The sequence below is a fragment of the Amphiura filiformis genome, chromosome 8, assembly GCF_039555335.1.
Source record: "Amphiura filiformis chromosome 8, Afil_fr2py, whole genome shotgun sequence".
NCBI lineage: Eukaryota > Metazoa > Echinodermata > Ophiuroidea > Amphilepidida > Amphiuridae > Amphiura > Amphiura filiformis.
Window position 1 is genome coordinate 46745326 of NC_092635.1, and position 23286 is coordinate 46768611.

The 23286-nt window shown below is 38.0% G+C and overlaps 1 protein-coding gene across 1 annotated transcript in view; it reads left to right on the forward strand.

The window, feature by feature from the left end:
• Positions 1-10041: 10041 nt before the first annotated feature.
• The window catches only part of LOC140159116 (broad substrate specificity ATP-binding cassette transporter ABCG2-like), a 76029-nt gene continuing 62784 nt past the window's right edge, over positions 10042-23286 (forward strand). The window contains exon 1 of the mRNA XM_072182471.1: positions 10042-10181. Coding sequence (XP_072038572.1) covers positions 10068-10181 — 114 coding nt within the window. The 5' untranslated portion in view covers positions 10042-10067. The remainder of the gene's footprint in view (positions 10182-23286) is intronic.

The following is a 23286-nucleotide window of genomic DNA, read 5'->3' on the forward strand; positions in this document are numbered from 1 at the left end:
GCGGATTTAGGGTTTCTTTACCGGAAGTCAATTTGTGCCGAAAATATTGATTAACCTCCGAACTGTATCTATTGTTATGCAAAACGTTATTGCATTGTGGGAAGGAATTTCGGCACAAATTGACTTCCGGTAGAGAAACCCTAAATCCGCGTATTCAGTTGCATCCCAGATGATGACCAGTCATCATCTGGGATGAAACTGAATGTCAAGATTGGTGATCACGTTGCATAACTCGGGGAGGATAGGGGACTCTTTGCTCGCTTGCTGATTGTCTGTCTCGAAAGCACGAGATATTAACCTGGCGGCGGTTAGTGAAACCAATGAATTGTCAGTTGTAACCGGGCCTTTGCCGCTGTCGGTTCCTCAGTTGCTTTCATGGTACATCCTAGTGCAGCTTATTGTCAATCCAGAGACAATATAGTGCCTGAAATAATGGATGGTGGAACTGCTACATAAGCTGATACCTCTGCTACCAAATGTTCTGCAGTCATCGACGCTATGGCTGAAGTTTTGGCCGGCGTTTAAAGATTGGCGCTGGCAAAAGTACGGAGACTATGAAGTGCATTTGATGTTCTATCGCTATGACATCGGTGACAACAACACGTGATATATATCTAACCAATACCAAGCTTACCAATACATTATTCGCCAAGACAAGCATGTAGACTTCTAGAGTCTGCTTGGCTGTGAAGATGAAATACCTATTCTGTCGGTCGGACATCCGGGCATGAACCGGCTGACAATAGCATTGGAGTAAAAACAACATTCGCGTTCACTGAACTCTGGAGTGTATTACAAGCTATCACACACCCTGCACATAAAAATACAGCATGCGATAAGTTATTTTCACTCCAATGCATGAATGGATGTGACGTGGCCCGAGAATAGCTGACAAAATCCTTCAACATGCTGAGACAAGTGGCAAGTGTCTTGTTTGCTTGACGAGACCAAGCAAAGGCACATATTGAAGGTATCTCAAGCTCCTAAGAAGAAGCAGACACATAGCTAATTCTACATTGTGTTAATGCCACAACAAATGGTGCCATGTCTGTCAAGATTTATTCGCCAGATACACATGAATCCTCGTCCACACCATCTGTAAACATGGTAAAGATATGTCTTTTGTGACACTGAGGAGTTGCAGTGAAACGTAGGGTAATTCGCTTGCGCCCATCTACAATGCCTTGAGTGGTGGGAGAGTAGCGGCTCTATGCATTATCGCATCGGCGGCAGACGCCACTGGATTTACTGGCAAAGCAAAGCTGAAGTTTTGGCAGGCGCTGAAAGAACTTGACTCAGACATAATCACTGATAGTGTATGCACTAATCTGAAGCAATCATGTCTGCCATTGAAGCATTTAGTTGCAAGTTGTTTTTGCAGCTATTTGCCTCACACATTATATATTTAACAAATGTAGCAGGTGTTAGGGGTGGCTCTTGAAGAAGAAGTAGGCGCAATCAGACATGTCAGAGGGTCTGCCGCCAACTTAACTTCACTTGTAGTTGTACCAGCTAACAATCGCTGCAGGTGAAAAAGAAATGGAAAAAGAAATGCTAGAGTGAACAATAGCCCATGAGGAGTGCAGATGTCATGAGGAGTGCTCGAAGGTCACCTTCCCTCTGTCTGCCCAGATCCTCATTTTTTCCAGGTCTCTCTTCAGGCCAACAGTAACGGCTTCAGGGTTGTCTCTAAATGTAATCTCACAGAACAATGTGGAATCATCTGCGTATAGAGGTAGAGTTGGTTTTCAAACTTATCACCCAGATCATCAATGAAGACAGAGAACAAAAGTGGGCCCAATGGGGAACTGATGTATTGATGGAGAAAGTACTTGATAACTGGCCAGATAAGACAACTTTGATGGAACGATCTGTTAGGTAGTTCCTAATCCAGGCGAGCAGCTTGCCGGATACTCCTTTTGCCATGAGTTTTGAGCAAAGGCCATTATGTCAGACCTTTTCAAATGCTCCTTTGATGTTCAGGGCAATCAGACGCACTTCGTTGCCACTGTCGAGGGAGTTCGACCACTCTTGGGTCAGAATGGTGACTGGATGTCAGCTGTGCGGCCTAAATCCAAACTGTCTGTATCGAATTTTATGGCTGTTCTGCATAATTAAGTCCGATGAATTTGAGATACAGAATATGTGTTCCTATCAGATGATGAGGATGATTGGTGATGGAAAAAATCACAATGTGTATTTATATGAATTGGGTTTGTTACCATAATAGTTCAGTACTAGAGAATTGTTTAAGTGTGGGCACAGGTTAGGATTTCAAAGGACATTGAACATGTTGAATCAACGTTGATACAATGTCGAAGTTTCAACCTAACCTGATTTCAACCTAGAGGTTAGTTGAAATCAGGTTGAAATTTCAACAATGCAAAAATTAAGGAGGTTGAAATCAGGTTGAAGTCCATTTGCAAATACAACGTGATTTCAACCTGATTTCGATGTCCGGACGTCAAAATGTCAATCTGATTTCAACGTCAGGTGTGCCCACTGGGTAACTATCACTTTGGAACTCACTTCCGCAGCATGTAAGAAATGCCGGCTCAACTGCTATTTTCAAAAAGCTTCTGAAAACTCATTTGTTTTAAACTGAATTTGTATTTTTGCTTTGTATTATATATTTCATGTGGTATTGTTTGTTGTATTTTGTATGGCGCCTTGATCAAATTGGATATTATTACCTGTATTACGCCTTATACGAGGGACGGTCAAAAAGTTCGTAGAACTCGGTATGCTACTTTGTCGCACGGTATTGAGTTTGGTCTCATTTGAAAGCTTGTTCCTTCAAAACATTACTGCAAAGATATTAGATTTTTGCATCACTGTATATGGGCAGGACATTCTTCAGAGGAAGCCTTCCTCCGTGAATTCACAGGTACCACCAGAAGTGAATATAGGGTCATCATGGAAATTCCTCCGGATGGTGGTTAAAACAATGTACAGTTGCTGTAAATGGTAATGAAGTCCTTGATATTCAACAGCAACGAAATGGTTCTTAGAGTTCAAGAATGGAATGAGCGTCCTTGAAGATCATCTAAGGTCCAAAAGACTTGCTGACATCACCATTAATGATATATGGGCTGGTACAGTGACATTGGTAATAAATAAAGAACCAAACAAGAAAGATGAGATAGCCACAAAGTATAACAACTCTGATGAAAGTGTTTAAAATAAAATCAATTACAATTTGGGTATTCCAGAGTGTCTTCTAGATGGAAGTCCGTGAATCTTCCTGCAAAAAAAATGATGCCAATTGACTTAATCGGGTCCACACCTACTATGCACCTAGAATGAAGACCGACTGGCACCATGTTATTTGGACTTGTTTGATATATGGGTATTACCACTAAAATGAGAGTCACAGGATATTCACAACTTAAGTTATAGTAAAAATGTTAAAATGGCAGCCATTTTGAAAATCAAGATGGCTGACAGCTTTATTGTTCCTTTGGACTCATTGGCATTGGAAATGTGGGTATTGCCACAAAAATTAGCCTCATATAGGATATTCGGAACCGCATATTAAAAATAAATATAAAAACGGCGGCCGCCCTCTGCCACACCTTAGATTTTTCCATCAAGACTTTTCTTGCTCTTTGGGACCTATATAAGGTATCTAGATAGGTGGGATGTTTTATCATTCAAATTCCACGGCTGACCATAGTCCCCAAGGCCCGAAATTTTACCCATGGTTTGCGGCGCGTGGTACATTCTGATCATGCATTGTGACACCCTCTAACCAGATTCAGAACGGGAAAATATTTAACCTATTTCTCCGATATTTCATGTGTTTTATTGCATCGAACTTTGGCTATGAGCTGTTATGGCGATGAGGTTGTCATGTATAAAAGTTATAAATGGAAACTATGTGTATAGGTCAATTCATTTGCGCGAATTTGACCAATAAAGTGTCATGGTTTGCTTATGAATACACTCAGAACGGTGGTCAACCGATATCTATTGTTGTGCAAGGCTCAATGATCGAATTTGGTGTTGAAATGAGCAAAGTGACACCTTTTCTCGGCCAAATGAAAAGCAATAATTTTCATTTTTTCAGAAAATGTCAGAAGAAAACTATAATGCTTGGTACTGTATTTTTTTCAAACTTGGTGTTAAACTTAAGTGTGAATTTTAGGCTTCTAGTGTAAGATTTTCGATTTTTTTATATGCTTCAAGTTGCCCCGCGAGCTAGTTTTTGGGGTCAACGTTTTTGTTTTGCTTTTCAAAGTAACATAATTCGCTAACGAAAGATATTTCCCAAATTTCTAAAGCACATCATATAAAGCTATATGTCATAGTTTTGTCAGAATTTCGGGTTTGATTGCACCATTTTTCAATTCCGACTACCAATTTTGTTAAAATCAACTCGCGAATGTACCCATGCCGTGGATGGATGATTTTGCAAGCCACAGTAGAAATATCGATTATTTCTGCTGGTTATGGTTATAAACATATAAAAAAAGTAACTAGCCCCCTTAAATAATGGCCATTATTCAAAAACGGGTGATTGTATTGCAAATCTGTAAAATGCGTTGGAAGCAGAATTTATTTCTGCGCATTTTGGCACCTCATTTGTAGCAATTTTCTACATATTGACGTCACATCGTACATTTAAATCAATGTAACCTAAGATTTGAAAGTTGCAGTAAAATCTATTGATTTGTATTCAGTATTATGGAAGGAAATCTGTGTAATAATGACATCCGAGTGTTTCTGGGCTATCGTATCGAATGAAGTGTCAAAATGCGTAGAAATAAATTCTGCTTCCAACGCATTTGTCAGATTTGTAGGCCGTTTTTGAATAATGGCAATTATTTAAGAGGGTTAGTTACTTTTTTTGAGATGTTTACTTTTTAGAAATGAAGCACTGGTTGAACATTTGGCAGTCGTAAGGGACCGTTCATTATTTCTACCGGAGGGGGGGGGGCCGGGAGCAGACAGAAAGTCACTGCCGAAAACTATATGACCCCCCCTTCTCCGATAATAAAAACAATATGACCCCCCTCCGAGCTACATGAAAATCATATGACCCCCCACCTGACGTATGCACACGCGCAATAACGCGCAATAGATGCGAGCATGGATCAGCTGCCTCAACACTTCACGTCACTGCCACATATCAGGCTGACAAATTATGCCTTTTCTGTTTTTGCCACCCGGTTATTAATATACCAATTTTTCACAAAAAGCACCTAAATTTACCCTAGTTGCAGTATTAATTGGGCACTTTTCTCCAAATATTGGTCTTTACTGAATAGCCATCCATCAATATACCAAAATCGTTGAAAAGGACCCCAAAACGTGGCACATCCTCATATACCTTCAACTAGATAGAACCCCACAGGGTATTTTAACTTGTTTTATTTATTTTTCTAAAATATTATTTATTTCACATGCATGTACACAGTTTTTGGTTCAAACTGCCACCCTGTGCTCCAGCTACTACATGTGCATCCATACCACAGGTCCCTGAGCCACAGTGATATTATCCATATGACTACAGTTTTTTTGCACCAAGAACAATCTTTCAAGTGGCAGGTTTGGAAACTTGGGGTCAAAATTATTATAATTCATTAGTTTTATGTAAAATGGCTGTAAAACAAATTTGTTTCATTTTTTAAGCTGTAATTTAATTCAATCATACAGAATATAAAAAATCAAATGAGTTTAATAAACTATCAAGCTGATTTATTAATTTTCAAAAGTATGCATCAACTTCTCATACATGTTGATACTGGGTGCAGTACATAGCCCCCTTTGGTGTAAAATTAATGAATTGCAAAATCTTCTTCATCAGTATATTAAAATGAATAAAAAGTAGTTTGTGACATCTTACCATAAATCAGTGTTGTACAGGGGCGTAGATTTCTTTTTGACATGGGGGGATGGGGTTGGAAAAAAATTCTTGAAGTATAGTGAATCCAGCACCTTTTTGGCGACAAAATAAGTTTATGGTACAAATGCGCGGGAAGCGCGAGAAAATTTTTGATATTTTGAAGCTAAACTGATGAAATATGGTGCAAAAGTAGAATAAATGCTTGGCTGAAGCGCACTAGAAATTTGCACTTTTGGGGCTAAAATGGGCAAATAAGTGGTCAGAAACCTATATTCAGCAACATTGGGGGGATGATTGTATGGAGCATCCCCTGGCAAAATATTGGGGGGATCTCGCCTATGGTGATGTATCGATCGGACCCGAGTCCACTTTTTGCCGGACTTGGACACAAACAGACTCGGCTCGGCTCAAACTTGGACACAGGTCCAATTAGATCCATGTAAAATGTGAAATGATTATCTAAAAATGTCAAAATAGATCTCAAATTTGATTCAAAATTTGTTGTAATAATATCCAACATATCCACAAAATTATTTAGATTTATCTGTCACTTCCCAGAATCAATACTGTTATCGTTTTAATTGATAATTAATATTTTGACTATATAAAAATATCTAAAATTTCTTTCATGGAACTTTCTAATTCATTAAACTCTTGAAAGAGAGAAAACATGCACACAGACATGTACACCCCCATCCATAGGGCTAGGGTGGCTGTGGTTTGTGTGTGTTCACTACTCAGTGACAGTCACTACACATTTGTCCGGAACATTTGTCCATCACACAACCATTTCTGAAAGGGTGAATTTCTATTTCTATGTGGGGTGGGGTTTGATAGTGGATATGTATTGGGGGAGTGGTTTGGGGTGGTGTAGTTCTCTCTTTTCATTGTAAAAGAACAAAGAAGAGTCTGACCACAGCATTACTGTGCAGCAGCTTGATTATTCTTAATTCTCTATTACGAAAATGGCAGTGTACATGTATATTTATGAAATATGGTTCAAAATTCTCTTATTTCAGCAAATTTGTATTGTACATTTGGGAAATAAGAAAAATCGAGAATTGTTCTCTATTTTTTGGAATATTTTACCCAATGACCCATTTTTTCAAAATGTTATAATAAATTACTTACTTTTGGTGCAAATTTATGTCAATTCACACCTGAGACGAATTTGTCTCAGATTCACACCGTGTCAGGTGAAAAACAGGTTGAGGCCCGACTTAAGTCCGGACTAGGACCAAAGTGTCGGTCGACATGCAAAGTGCAAATCTAATGGTCAGGGGTCATGGGGCAATGTTCCAGATGGGGGTCCAGGGGGCGAAGCCCCCGGAAGCTCCAGGATTTTGAGATGCAAAACCATCTGACCCCCCCTTTCAATAACTAAAAACCATCTGACCCCCTTTTGCCTGACAAAACCATCTGACCCCCATGTATTCTCCCGGCCCCCCTCCGGTGGAAATAATGAACGGTCCCTAATTGAAAAAAGGTGAAATCAAAACGGAAATTCTGACCAAACTATAATATTATAGACCCACATGATGTGCCTTAAACAGCGGTGGGAAATATCTTTCTTCAGCAAATTATAATAGTTTGAAACGCTAAAAAAAGAATTCCGAAAAAAGCTCTCGGGCGGACTTAAGACCTATCAAAAATATCACACTAAAAGACACAATTTCATGCTTAAAAAATGTATATCCAAGCACTATGTTTTTTTTAAAACATAACATAAGTTAAACATAACATAACATAAGTTAAACATAACATAACATAAAATAACTTAACATTAGTTAAAACTGTTAAAAATTGATAAAAAATACTGCTTTATATTTGACCGAGAAAATTAATTTTATAGCAAAAAGGTGTATCTCTGAATTGTGCTGATTTTAACATACATGTATCGCCTCGACTTTTAGCGCGACTACAAAAGAACTGGTGACCACCGTTCTGACTGCAGACGTGCAATAATGTTTGCTAAATTACATAATGTGCAAATATAACAAACTAATTCAATTTGATTATGCTTTGATCTGGTGTTCCATGTCTTGATCTGATTTCTTTTGACTATCTTTGGTTTTATAGACCATGTAGACCTAATTACTATTAATGGCTGCCTTGCGTCAATTATATGGTCATCATAACTTGAAGCGTCGTAGCTGGGTTAGTTTGTGATAAATCTTAAATGATTTGGTTAGTTTTCGATAAAAACCTGGTTTTTTTGGCATATTATCATGTTCTATTGGACAACACTAGTTGACTAGTTGAGTGAATTCAGATACGACTGGGCCATTTTAAACCATCAGTCCTCGAAGTAAACTTTAATATCTAATGATATGTACTTAATGTATACGTAGCTGGGATAAAAAGACTATCAATTGAAAATTTTGACCTTTGAAGATTTACAATTTTTTCCAAAACAGACCTTTTTTTTTGGTGTTTTTTGGTGAAAAAAATCTGTAGCTCAATACGAAAGGTCAAAATTTTCATATGACTGACGGCTTTTCATTCCCGCTGTTAAGTATATCATTAGATCACAGATTTATACAATTTACTTCGAGGGCTAAACATTTCAAACTATCAATTTTTAATCATTTGCCATAAAAATGAGCCTTAGGCCTATATCGCGAATTTCGAAATATTAAAATTAGTTGATATCAGAAGCAGTGTTGTAACCAGTGTGGGGGGAGCTGCCCCCGGACACAAAAAAACTGGGAAGAAGAGTAAATAAAAATTCCCTTTAAAAGGGAAGGCCAGCCTCAATGCAGAAGAGGTCTTGTAATTTATAGTTTGGGTCACAGTGAAAGGCATTTTTAGGATCACGCTTACATCCATGTTACACGACAGTCCACCAAACCATCAACATCAATGATGAGAACATGCACACCGAAACAGCAAAAAACGTTAACTCCTGTCAACTCTTTAATTCAAGTGGGAAAGGGGGAAGGAGAGAAAAAGAGGGAAGAAAAAAGGGGAAGGGAGAAGAGCAAAAGGGAAAGAAAGAGGGAAGAAGAGAAAGGGGAAAGGAGGAGGAAAAAGGAAAGAAGATGAGAGGGAAGGAAAGATAGAAAAGCAAAGAAAAGAAGGAAGAAGAGAAATTATACTACTCATAGTTTGTACTCCGCCCCTTGGACCCCCCGGTTGGACCCCCAAGCGGGCCCCTGGACACAACCGCTCGTGGTCGAGTATATAGTATCACTCGTACATAAATACTACAACTTTTGATCAGAAATTGGGATTTTTTTTAATCTGCCCCCCCTCCCAGGTCAGGTCTGCATTACGCCAATCAGAAGGACCAGGCCCGTACGCAGGAATTCATTTGGAGGAGGGGGGGTGCTGATTTTGAAAAAAAGGGGGGGCGATTTTGTGAAGTGGACTTTCTTCCGAAATTCTGAAAACTTTTTGTATACTTTTCCAAATTGGGGGGGGGGGGTGCGTCGCCTGAAGGCCTGAATCTCGGGTTGGACATTCCTCGTTTTCAAAATGCAATTCATCTGCTGTGCTCTCAGGCGAGCCAGGTCTCACAAAAAACGTCGCTATCCGAGACTTCCATAGTGTCAGTGGATTTCTTTGCGCGAAATGTTCCATAATATTTGGCTTAGGAAGATTTTCAACATGGGGGGGGGAGGCTGAAACTTGAACAACTTTTGGTGACTCCCCTCGGAGTCAGAAAATTTTGCATATAATAAACACTCATTTTCCCCGTTTTATCACAATTTTTTAAAACTCACCCAGGATAATGGGGGGGGGGGTCAAAATTATTGAGGGGGTGAGCCTAAGCTTATGAATGATTGTTGCGCGAAATGTTCTGACCAAATTATGACACTTTCGGGTAGGACCCCAGGACGCACAACGTAGAATGCTGTGCACATGTGGCTGAAATTGAAAATGAGCTGTGTTGACTTTTAACATGTTAAAAGGCAGCTATATTCAACACAGCTAGCGAGGGGAAGGACAATACTCACGATACCGGGAAACTGTTATCTGTCTATTATTTGCACCAACGACCCTGTGATTTCATTTTCATGATAAAATAAAAGGTATGTATAATTGTCCTTGAATGGTTGAGAACAGCGCACATATTTGGTCTATCAACCATATCAACGGATCTAATAATATTATCTCCATCTTTAATGTTGTTAAGGGTTAAAACATCAAGAGTTTAAGTTAACATCTCGTTTTTATGGATATCATTACAGTGAACTACCAACGGAAGGATTATAATATGGAGACTGATACCAGCTTCGTAGAATCATCGGAGGAACATCGAAACAGAATCAATTCAAAATCCTCTGGTAGAGGCCACATATTTTCGATACAGACGGGAGAGGTTGCAGCGGTGAGTACAATCCATGAAACAAATAACACCCGGGGGGGGGGGGGGGCACTCCAACTTTGGAGGTGACGTGTATGTAGGGCTGTTAAGACCCCCTTTTCAGCGTCGCTGTCACCCAAAGACCCCATATTTTTTTTACGAACACATGTTCTGTCACCAGAAGACCCCCTATTTTTTCATTTGATCTGTCACCCAAAGACCCTTACTTGTTCAATTTTAACAGCAACTTTCATTTATCATTGATTTTGTCCCTTATTTTGAAAAAAAAACCAAAGAAATTTGAAGCCATTTAGAACTAGAAATTCAATTTTCGAGGTTTCTGTTACGCTGTTTCGGCTCTCACCCAAAGATTTCATTTAAAAAAAAGGTCACGTTCTCACCCAATGACCCCATATTTTTTACATTTTGCTCTCACCGAATGCCAAAAATCATGCTCTCACCCAATGACCCCATATTTTTTACATTTTGCTCTCACCGAATGCCCCTTAGTGCGAAAGTGCCAGCCCTACACCTATATCCATTTCAAATTGAAGTCCCCCCCCCCCCCGGGAAATAACATAAGACAGTGCAGGGCTATTTATTTTTATGGCAAGTCATTTTATAGGACAGCATGGTGTCTTGGTGTGTTCATTACCCGGGGGGGGGGGGTCACTCTCACACAAAAGTGCAGTGCTACCCACCCGCGTCCGACCACCTCTGAAATGCACCCTTAATGACGAATTTTCACATAACCAAATTGCACCCCTTAATGGCGAAACACAAGCAAAATCCTACCCGGGCGTCATGCAAAAACCATACCCTATAAAATATCGTCAACTGAGAAATATCTAATTTATACCCTAAGTGGCATAAACAGGAAAATGAGCTAATCTGATACCCTCTGTGTCTTTTTGATGTTGCAGAACTAAAGAAAACATGCACAAAAGTAACAAGAATCAATTAAAAAGTGATGATTTTTATCAAATTAGTGCAAACTCACTCAAACAATAATATTACTAACCCTAAACGTCTAAGGATTTGGTTGAAAAAGGACCCCTAAATGGCGATGCCTTCTGAAAAAGTATAATACCCCTTTTTCAAAAAGACGTCGACGACGCTATAGTGTGGTAAAAACCATACCCTTTTTTATAGACGTATTTCTTGGACGCGGGTGAGTAGCAAGTCATGGAGTGAGTGACTCCCCCCGGAGTTCTTTAAGACGTGTCTTGCCACTAAACATGTCTAAAACAATAAAAAACATAACAAATATTTGGCTGAAGACACATGCCAAGACATAGGCCAATTGAGACATATCTGAGACGCGTCTTCAGCAAAGACGTGTCATGGCAGAAGACACAAACTCAAGACATGTCACAAAATTGGCTTCAATAGACACGTCTTACATTAGACTACCCCGTAGTCCACTTGCCCATTGTGCATACTCTGGATATTGTATTTAAGCTTAAAACTCTGATTTAATTAATGTGTACACAATTGATAAATTTTCACATCTGATCAGTCACCCTACTCCCTCTGTTTGTTAGCTTCCCAAGTGGACTACTGACATTGCCTTGCGGTTAAGATTTTTAACACGGGACTCTATAGAGAGTTAGGCCAATTTCTGGCCTAACTAAAATTGGCCATGATGTAATGCATCTTTAAATGGATCTGCCTTGTGATTGGTCGCCCATACCTCGCTATGGTTTAAATCGTCTGGGCCCGCGCCATTACCATTAACTACACCGTAAACAACTGTCTGTGGTATTTGCGGCGCTTTTGTGTTGACGCGAAAGTTAATCTCTCATCAAACATCTAGCGCGTACTTGTGGTTAATGGACTGATAAACAAGTATGCTTGACAGTGTGTTTTTAGAGAGCAAAGTCCAGGGGATAAAGTTCTGCTTACAATTCAAAGTTCATAGTCGAAATTTCGGGGTTCGCTATCAATAAACTGGTAGATTCCAAAATCAGAATTGTTCAGTATTAAAGTGAGCCGTTATAATTATGCAAGATAATGTTGCATTCAATTACTTTTATTGTCACTAATCGTCTGATATTTTTAACTCTTTATGACCATTTACTATTAAATACTTTAATTTTAATAAACATCAGTATAATTTTGAGTTCAACGAAATGGGTTCATCATGACTAATAATAACATATTTTTAATAAAATTCGACTATGGCATAGTCTAGTCTTACATTAGATATGTCTTGCATGTAGACATTTTTGAGAGACATGTCTTGCATGAAGACATTTCTTTGCGCGAGACGTGTCTTGCACAAAGACGTGTCTGGAGACATGTCTCAAAACTGGCTTCACACATGTCTTAGCTTTTGTCTTCAGCCAAATATTTGTTGATGTTTTCTATTGTTTAAGACATGCTTATTGGCAAGACATGTCTTAAAGAACACGCCAAGACACCTGCATTTTTACAGTGTAGAGACGCTACTGACAGGTTTGCGCTCAGGTTTGGCGCTACGGGGGGGGGAAGGGGGGCATTTATTATTTTTCTTGCCCCCCCCAGTTTGCCCCCAGTTTTGAGGCAAAACCCCAAAATTACGTAAATTTCCGCTTTTTGCGGCAATTTTGCGCAAAATTGGTCGATTTTGCCCAGCCCCCCCCAGAAATTCACTTCCCCCCCCCCAATGCCCCCCCAAAAAATTCCTGGTGCCGCCACTGCTCAGAATGCCCCCGGAGAATGCCCCTTGCTGACGGTCTCATACCGTCCCGGACTCCCCGGATCATGATGCAGTTATGTCTACAGTAGAATTCACCACGACCTTTGCAGGATTTAAACCCCATTAAAAGCTATTAAACCAAGATAACACTCATTGAAAACAGCTCAACTATGTTAAATCAGATCTTCTCTGGTTAAATCCACACTGAGACAATAGTCTGCATATTGTTAACCAGCATTCTTGAAAATGAGAAACATAATGGTTGTAGACGTAACACGGTTTGGAAATAAAATTTTTTTTGGTGTTATCTGTCATTCACATACCAGGGAGGTACGACCATTTGCAGATGCCCAACCTACTCAGTTTTTAGCCTACATGTAATGTATTCATTATTCTTGATTGACATCCAAGTTTAAAAAATATCCGTCAAGTGGTTAGCTTTAATGCCCTTCGCAAGAGAGCGGTACACAAGTGAGTGGTAGTCAGTAAAAGATGCATTCGATTTACGCAGAAAATTTTGCAGGCCGTGCCGTGCCCTTCCCCTTAAAACACCAAAGTGCGAATATTTCAAAACACCTAAATTAGCTAAAAATTTAGGACATTGTTACAAAACTATATTTTCTAGAATTTCAGAGAGTACTTTAAATATTGGCCGGTTATTTTTCCCACAGTGACGTTAACTAGGCAATGCCCTATACCTATAACATACACTGTTTGTAGAGGTCACGCGTCAATGGTGAGAGTATGAAGGCCCAATTGTGACTCCCTACATTTTGGTTATCAAAAATTTATGACCCCCCTATTTTTCTTTTCAAATATTTATGACCTCCAGTATATTTGGGACCCCCCTTCCGAAGAAAATGCCAGCCCCTTATTAGTTGGAAAACTGAGTTACAAAATGTGTCAAAATGAAGGCCCAATTGAACGGCTCTTCAGTGAACGGCTCTTTTCAGGGCGGCCTACTCGTCTCATTCTTAGGTACTTTGTCCTGAAGAAGTCAGAGCTACTCCTGACGAAAGTTTGACAGTTCTTAACTTGTCCGACGGCGAACCCGCTAAAAACCCACTAACTAAATGCCGGGGGGCACTCCCATATATTGACATACGTCATGCGCCCATGAAAAGACCCCTTATTTTTGGCAAATCCTACACCAATGACCCCGGTTTTTTTTTTTTTTTTAGTAGCCTACACTAGTCGTCAAAATTGAAATAAATGAGTTTTGTCTATTTTGTATTGTAAAATTGGGTAAAAAGTTTGGGCGCTCTTATACAAAATCACTCCATTTTTGACATTGCCAACACCGAATGACCCCCTTTTCTGAAAATTTCTACACCGATAGACCCCTAGTTTCGTACGCTGGTGCGGCACAGGTACGTCACTTTCATATTCGAGTGCCCCCCGGATTAAAATCTTAAAATGCCCCCACCCCCTAGTGCCGCCAGCTTAATTTCTTTCTGCAGCCATAATGGGCCGCAATATATCACTAACCGCATAGTCCGAGGCAAGGTTCATTATTGTCAGGGTTAGGGTCTTAGGGTTAGGGTCTTAGGGTTAGGGTAAGGGTTAGGGGTTAGGCTTAGGGGTTAGGGTTAGGGTTAGGGTTAGGGTTAGGGTTAGGGTTAGGGTTAGGGTTAGGGTTAGGGTTTAGGGTTAGGGTTAGTGTTAGGGTTAGGGTTAGGGTTAGGGTTAGGATTATATTCGTATTTATTATTACTAATATACTAGTAATAGTATATTGTGTGTATGCACTTTATTCCGTAATCAATAAGTATCATAAACAAACACCTTTCTGGCACAACGAATCATAGCACAGTCGTGTAGGCATTAGACTATGGGTACATAGATTGTGCATGTGGGTTCGAACCCCAGGTAAACCGTTGTAGAATTTTAATTCTATCGATTTCTTTTTATTTTATTAAGTAAGAGGAAATAATAATGGTAATAAACTCGTGTTTTATATCTAGCCTCATAGGCCTATAATAAGAATTACATGTATGTACTATGTGTTATCGCATTGCAGCCCATTATGGTTGCAGAAAGAAATTACGCGTGCCGCCACCCCTAGTGCCGCCACTGATAGACTACTGATTTGGGACTATAGACAAGGGGGTGACACTAAATTCACGGTTGTTCTATTAGCAACGCAAAACCTATGAAAAATTCCGCTCAGTGGTTAAATATTTAGAAAGTGAGGCCAGTTATCGATCCGTTATGAATAATTCATGTTCGACCCCTTGGATCATGTTAATTGATATTGGCAAATAACAGCGTTGTTAGTTTTGCGAACTTTGCCTGTTCAATGAGAGTATAGCGCGCCCCAATACATCTGGGCACAAACCAGGCGAAAACGATCCAGTTTAATGAAATGGCGGACGGGTATTCCCATCAGGCACCAGTGATATGTTTTTTCAAAGAAAGTCTACTAATTTGATATTATTTTTTTTAATGATACAGGCGACCACCGAAATTAGGACTTGAGGTCAATAATATGAAGGAAATATGTGACAGAGGCAAGGTGTGAAACACAAGTAGTAGGCCTATTTGAAGTTACAATAAGTCAATAACCTTTGATACCCGACCTGACCTTCCATAGCTTTCCATCATGGCGCCTTATTCGTCTTTATGTATTTCTATTATGCTCTCAAGTAAAATAAAATACCAATATGCACTAAGCAGACAGAATGTTACTTGGCTCCTAGCATGAATTATTGATTTTATACGGAGGTAAAGAAATACACAGTTGCCTGCAAGCCGTGCACCATACTCCAAATACTTACGGTAAATCTGAATAATGGTCACATGTTGACATATCATGTGTTCGGGAAATCACGTGGCAACATTTTAAGATTTCAGACTTGTTTACTAGTTAAATTGTCATTTGTATTATTGATTATTTATCTTTGTTAATTAATATATCTTTTAAATGCTAATAAATCGTGGTTGGCTGCCCATATTATATGTTAAATTCAATGTTTTATGAATATAATTCTACCACGCAGAGGGGGTCACAGCATAATTTCATACTACACGATTTAGCTAGCTTTGGAGCTCTGCACTTCAAATTCACGTCAATTTCAAAGTTTATACACTTAATATATTTAATATAATGCTTATTTTTTTGTTATAACAAACTGGAACACAAAATATACTAGCTTATTACCTAAACAGAAAGGGGATTTATACACATTCACTCAGCAATTTGACATGCCTGGCGCATCAAGACATTCTCTGTCTGCAGATGATGGTGGATGCGATATCGCTATTTTCGACGTCGCCATTGGATTAACACATAATCATGAAATCTTCACAAACAATTCTAAATTTGTTATGTGGTGTCAAAGCAAAATTATCTTACTCTAAAACCGTTGGGGTTCTGCAAAGTACCCCACTGCAAGTATGTTAATTGTCCATTTATAATCGCTAACCGTGTATTGTGAATGGGGCTGTCAGCCCTGTATCTTCGCCAGCCTCGTACGTCCGTGTTGCGTGTCCTATGCCGCCTGCTGTCTGGATAACATGACTGTCGCCCTCAATACGTCTGGGCACAAATTTAAATAACAATACGCTATTTACATATGAATGCGGCCTCATGCTAATTTCTAGTGCCGCTTCCAGGTATTGTTCTATGCTATAGATAATAGAATACTGATTTAATAGGCTATCTTGATAAAAGTTCATAGGATATTAGGGGGCGGTCACTATTTACGCCAGGGGGGATGGAGGATTTTCCAACTTTTCCCTCAAATTTTTTCATGTTCCCCCTGTTGGCTTCAGAAAAAAATTCAGGTTCCCCCCATCGATCAGGTAAAAAAATTCAGGTTCCCCCCTCCCTAACAAAAACAATACTACGGTCTTCATGTATTTTTACTTTGTACTTTTATTGTCTCTCTTTTAAAATAATGAAATATATGAGTATTCATAATCATGGAAAGAGTTCTGTATACTGTACTCGTTGTTTTTTAATAAGTTTGTACAAGAAATGTTTTCTTTTTCTTGGCCTTTTTAAAATCACAAATGGAATATAAACAGAAAAATAAAATTAAGTTACTGGTAAAAGTATAGTACAGGTGCACAGAACTCTAGCCTGTACATGTATTAAATATCACAGTACTATATTCACAGGCAGATTCTTGTGACTGGCAACACAGGTTTAATATGTGCACCAAGCGACTCGAGGGTGCTACAAGTAGGACTCAAGGTGATTAACATTATACCTGTGTTGCCAGTTGATTTTGAAGATTCTGGCTGTGTATACATACCCAGGGTGCAGCTTGTTGCTACGCTTTACTGGTTATTTCCAACACTGTTTATAGAAGAGAAAATTCTGAATACTATTATTTACAACAGAAGAACTTGGTGAAATTAAAAAAGGGGCAGGCCAATTTTGACCTGTGTATTTTCAGTCTACTCTATTGATAAACCTTCATGGCCCCGGCCACATTTTGTACGATGTTACCTCTAAAGTTGCTTTGTATTTTCTCTTTTGGGGCAAGAATGTGACACTGAAGTTCATCTATATCAATAGTATCAGGATATTTTCATCTTTTCTGTAGACCATCATCATACAAAAATGACCATCATCATACAAAAATGACTATCAAATATGGAAACCAAATGGAATAAATATAATTCGTGTTCCCCCCAATCATAATAGAATTTTTTCGTGTTCCCCCTTCAATCCTCCACCCCTGGCGTAAATAGTGACTGCCCCTTAGTATGATCTGAAGATGCAAGTGCACAACCTTTAGACATTTCGATAAGATTATCACTAATGATTCCTAATCCTATTGGGTCCACCTGCACATGTAAACCGTTGGCTGGTGCAGTAGCAGCTTTGGTACCAGTGGCGGCGTTATGTGGGGGGTGGGGGAGGGGAGATTTCCCCCCCTCAATATTTTACCTAAATTACCTAATTTTTCGCTTTTTGCGGCAATTTTGCGCAAAATTTGTTGATTTTGCCCTCCCCCGAAATTCACTTTTCCTCCCAATGCCCCCAACAGAAAAAAATCCTGGTGTCGCCACTAATCGGATGTATATGGGTAGGCCTACTCTTGGCCTACTCTGTGTGTACCAGTCAGGTACTTTGGCGACGGTGTACCTGTGCAGGCGGCCGCAATAGGAATCTTGTAGTGTATGAGCCTTCGGTATGAGCCACAGTGCATGCACACTAAATGATTAACAATAACAATAGCGCCAAAATTGTCGGCCAAATGGCTTCAATTGGGCCATCATTTTACAAAAGTTTCTCACTTCTGAGTTACCAGACATGTCGCTAACCCAGTATTACTTCTGGCTTTGTGTACAGGCCCTATCAACAGAGATCAATGATAATTGAAGTCTCAATGCTCCTTCGCCTCAGCTCCGAGATGTCCGATCATTGATCACCATGATCACAATCATTGAAATCGCAACGCTCCTCAAGTTCGCCTATATAGACCAGGTTAAAACTGAGCTAAGTACCACTTGGAGAACAAGAAATTCTCATATGGTTTATCTGGACCAGTTTTGCATGGGGAACAAGAATTTCTTGGGTAAAAAGCCTGTAACCTGAGAACTTTTCCGTGAGGGCGCTTTTTTCAAAATGGCCGCCAAAATCCAATATATATGGTTAAATTAGTCACTTTAGGGCATACTTAACCAGATTTTGGATTTTTATTGGTAGCAATAATGTACTACTAAGTCAGGTTATTAATATGAAGGTAACAGGAGGTCACATCTGAGGGCGCTTGTTTCAAAATGGCCGCCAAAATCAATGAAAAACATATATATGGATAAATTAGTCACTTAATGGGCATATTTAACCAGATTTTGGATTTTTATTGATAGCAATAATGTACTACTAAATCAAGTTATTAATTGGAATGTAACAGGAGGTCCCAACTGAGGGCGCTTTTTCAAAATGGCCGCCAAAATAAATGAAAAGCATATATATTGTTAAATTAGTCACTTAAGTTGTATACTTCATCAGATTTTGGATGTTGTTATTGATAGCGGTAAGACATTACAAGGTTCAGATTATTAATACGAAGGTAATAGGATGTCACATGCGAGGGTGCTTTTTTCAAAAAAAAATGGTTGACAAAATTGAAGGAAAGTATGATATCAACAAAAAAGCGACAGCAATGTTACTTAAGTAGAAAAAAGTAATAGTTGTCTTTGACGTCCAAGAACTATTGGTAGAGAATAACTATGACGAATTTTCAGAAAATAGCGATTTGAGTGATCCTGAGGATTAAAACAAAGAGAAGTGCAACATTGAAACCATGCACAAACGGACACTTTATAACACTGTAAGCAACACTTCCATGACTTTTGCGGCATTCTAGTTTACAAGTTGCTTTTGGGGTCTTCTTTAATACATAAAGGCAATTATGGTAGTCGTCATTGCCGCCATTTTAAATCAGAATCTACTTTTACCACCCTGAAGTACTTCATTATATGTTCAAAAAGTCAAAGACAACTATTACTTTTTTCTACTTAAGTAACATTTCCTGACGCCTTTTCGTTGATATCATACTTTCCTTCAATTTTGTCGGCCATTTTGAAAAAAAGCACCCTCGCCTGTGACATCCTATTACCTTTGCATTAATAATCTGACCTAGTATTGCTTTACCGCTATCAATAACAACATCCAAAATCTGATGAAGTATACCACTTAAGTGACTAATTTAACAATATATATGGTTTTCATGGATTTTGACGGCCATTTTGAATAAAGCGCCTTCAGCTGTGACCTCCTGTTACCTTCATATTAATAACCTGACTTAGTAGTACATTATGGCTATCAACAAAATCCAAAATCTGGTTAAATATGCCCCTAAAGTGACTAATTCAACCATATATATGTTTTTCATTGATTTTGGCGGCCATTTTGAAAACAACGCCCTCAGCTGTGACCTCCTGTTACCTTCATAATAATAACCTGACTTAGTAGTACATTATTGCTATCAATAAAAATCCAAAATCTGGTTAAATATACACTAAGGTGACTAATTTAACCATATATATTGGATTTTGGCGGCCATTTTGAAAAAAGCGCCCTCACGGAAAAGTTCTCAGGTTACAGGCTTTTTACCCAAGAAATTCTTGTTCCCCATGCAAAACTGGTCCAGATAAACCATATGAGAATTTCTTGTTCTCCAAGTGGTACTTAGCTCAGTTTTAACCTGGTCTAATACTCGCTACAAATCATTGATCACAATTTAGTATAGTGCCCTCTATTGAATGCAGATAAATGCTGTTGCATTTAAGGTTATTGTTCTGTGTCTGAACATGATGGATATTTTTAGTTGTTCCGTATGGAGACACGCTTGGGTCCTAGTGGGACCAGGCTCAAACAAAAAGTGAGAAATAGTGCAAATCATTACTATTAATTTTCAGTAAATAATTTTCCACTGGCAAAACTAATTTACCTTGCCCATTATGATGACTCAGTATTGTATGTGGCAACAGTTCGTAAATAAACAATAGTAGGCCCTATAGATATTATAAAAATAACTGATATAATCAGACCACGCCTCTTTGTCAGTTATTTTTCATACTATCAATACTATTTATTTAAGAACTGTTACAAAACAGTGAACTTTGCCACATGCAATCTTGAGTCTTGTATAATGGGACACAGCAGTGTACGAAATAATGAAATGTTTCTAAAAGTGTTTTTAGAATAAAATTTATTTAATGCTAATTTATTGCACAGGATAAGGAGACCTGATTACCTTTTTGAAATAGCTGAGTGGGAGGGTTTTTCAATGAAATATTTGTGTGTGTAAAACAACACTTAAATTTCAGAGTCTATGCTTAAATGAAGGTGTTAATGTTATTATTAACACAAGATAGTATTAAAATCACACTTTTAACACTATCTTGTGTTATAAAACATAAACATCTTCATATTTTACACGTTTTAGTGTTTACAAATTAACACCCCTATACCTTCACAGTACAAAAATTATAAAGTGTCTTAATTCCCTTTTTTACCCCAATTTTTTTGTGACAGGATGAAAAAAAAAATCGATTCGTAGTAAAACAATTAGCTTTTCATGAAGAAGAGACATGAACTTATAGGGAAGTTTTTTTTTAAAATTTTTAAATTTGTTCTCTTTTTTCGAAATATTGAAGAAAACATGTGAAAAAGGCAATTTTGTCACTCTATTAAGCTAAAAATTGCACATAATTGTGTATATTTTTAAAACAAATATTTTGAAAAAATAAAATAAAAACCTTCCCTAGACTTTGATGAGCTCTAAACGATAGTGCAAAAAGTTTACCTTTTGCTTGCAAGTGTTTCGAGTTATCTTGTGACAAAAAAATTAAAGTAAATTTTTGTGATTTGTTCAAAAACTTGAGATTTTTGAAAAATTTCTGACGTTTTATATACTTTGGACATATAATTCAGAAATAATGATGCTCGAAGAGGTCCATGTTCTCTCCCCTTATTCTGGAAGTGCTTATTTTAATAAGCTTAAAAGTGCTGCTCTGCTGCTGCTGTATTTCATATTTTTTCACTATTCTTTTATAAGCCTACATCATAGTACAATTGATCTGGTTTTGAAGGCAGAGTATTTTATTTTAATTTGTTATGGGCACAAAAAGTTTAGTGAAAATGACGACTCGACTGAAAAGATGGTGATAAATCGATGTAAAAATTACATAGAACTCCGTTAAAGATTACTGTTTCGTTTTTGTGGTAATCGTATCTTTTATTTTCTGAAATTAACTTTGCGTCCTATGTGGAATTTTTGTATAAATTGTAAAAATCCAGAGCGCCTTCACGAAAAAAATTATGGTACCTTGCAATATGTATTGTGTACGATTGTCGTAGACCTATGCAGCAATACACAATTATCAACAATATACTTGATAGACAGCAATATTTTAAAGCAGGTAAAATCTCAAAATATGGTACTTTTTCTGTCTTTGCTTGTCATAATATTGTTAAAGCTCAGTATATTTCAAGATGGTTGTTAACGATTTCGATAGCATATAGCGGCAAGTGCGGCATGGATTCGAGGCCCTCCATCTGCCAATATAATTTCCTTGTTTGAAAATTTCATTTTAGGGAAATGGGGCTAGGCGAATTTATATATGGCGTAGGGTGGTGTAATAATGGGATGATTTAAAGGATATATGCGTATATCTTTAGATGGTGCAGAGTCTTTATAGGGACAATATTGAAATTGAAAAAAAAAGAAGAAAAGAAATTGTAAAAATAATGGCAACGGCGTCGGCCTGGCAAAATGAAGAAAGCTTGGGTGAATCGAGCATGAAAAGCCTTCCACCAAGTAACGAGGATCAATATCACCAAGACGTAAACTTTGATTCAAGTGAAACGGTAAGGCTAAGCTAAAACAGTAGTTCGTGTTTTTGTTAATGTGAGAAAGTTGAATTTATCTGAAATGATTGATTTCAGGCGGCCGGCGACGCGGCGATTTTTTGTTGGTCGAAGCAACCAACAAAAAAAAATCGATTTTCATTGTCTAAATCAATATATTATTAAAAAATAACACTTTGATGTTTTACAAAAGTTCATTCTACAAATCATATACTTTGAAAACTTGCTTGATTTATTGTTGTTAATGAGTTATGCAAAAGTGTTGTTTCAGCCCTCTTTACAACATAACTCAAGAACCAAAGGACATACAAAAGTACAGTAGGCCTATCTGTGATATTTGAATTCTTATACACACTCGCTATGAAATGATCAATGCAATTTTTGTCAAACCTCACCAGCATTCGTAAGATGCTGTGAACTATACCAAATCGCAACAGTTTAAATATATAGTTGCTGGAATGAGCGTTTTAAGCGTTTCGACAGTATTTTTTGTGGGACATGAGAGCACATCAGACATATCGAATTGCATTCTGAATACGAAGAACGTCTTTCTGATATCAAATAATTTTCATTTTTGAAATTCACGATATAATACAAATTTTATGACAAATTATTAAAATTTGATATTTTTCACATTTTGATATATAACAGTCCTCGAAGTAAATTTTATAAATCTAATGATATATAATATTCTTAAAGTGTATGTAGCTGGGAGGAAAAGCCGACGATCAATTGAAAATTTTGACCTTTCGTATTGAAGATAAGGATTTTTTTCCCAAACAGACCTAATTTGTTTTGTGCTTTGGGAAAAAAAATCCTTCAATACGAAAGGTCACAATTTTCAATTGATCGTCGGCTTTTCATCCCACCTACATACACTTTAAGTATAAATCATCGGATTTATAAAGTTTACTTCGAGTACTGTTATATGTCAAAAATATCAATATTTAATCATTTGCCATAAAATGTGTATTACATTGCGAATTTCAAAAAATCAAAATTATTTGATATCAGTTCTTCGTATTCAGAATGCAATTCGATATGTCTGATGTGCTCTAATGTCCCACAATAAATACTGTCCAAACGTTCATACCCCACCCCTTAATACACAGCAT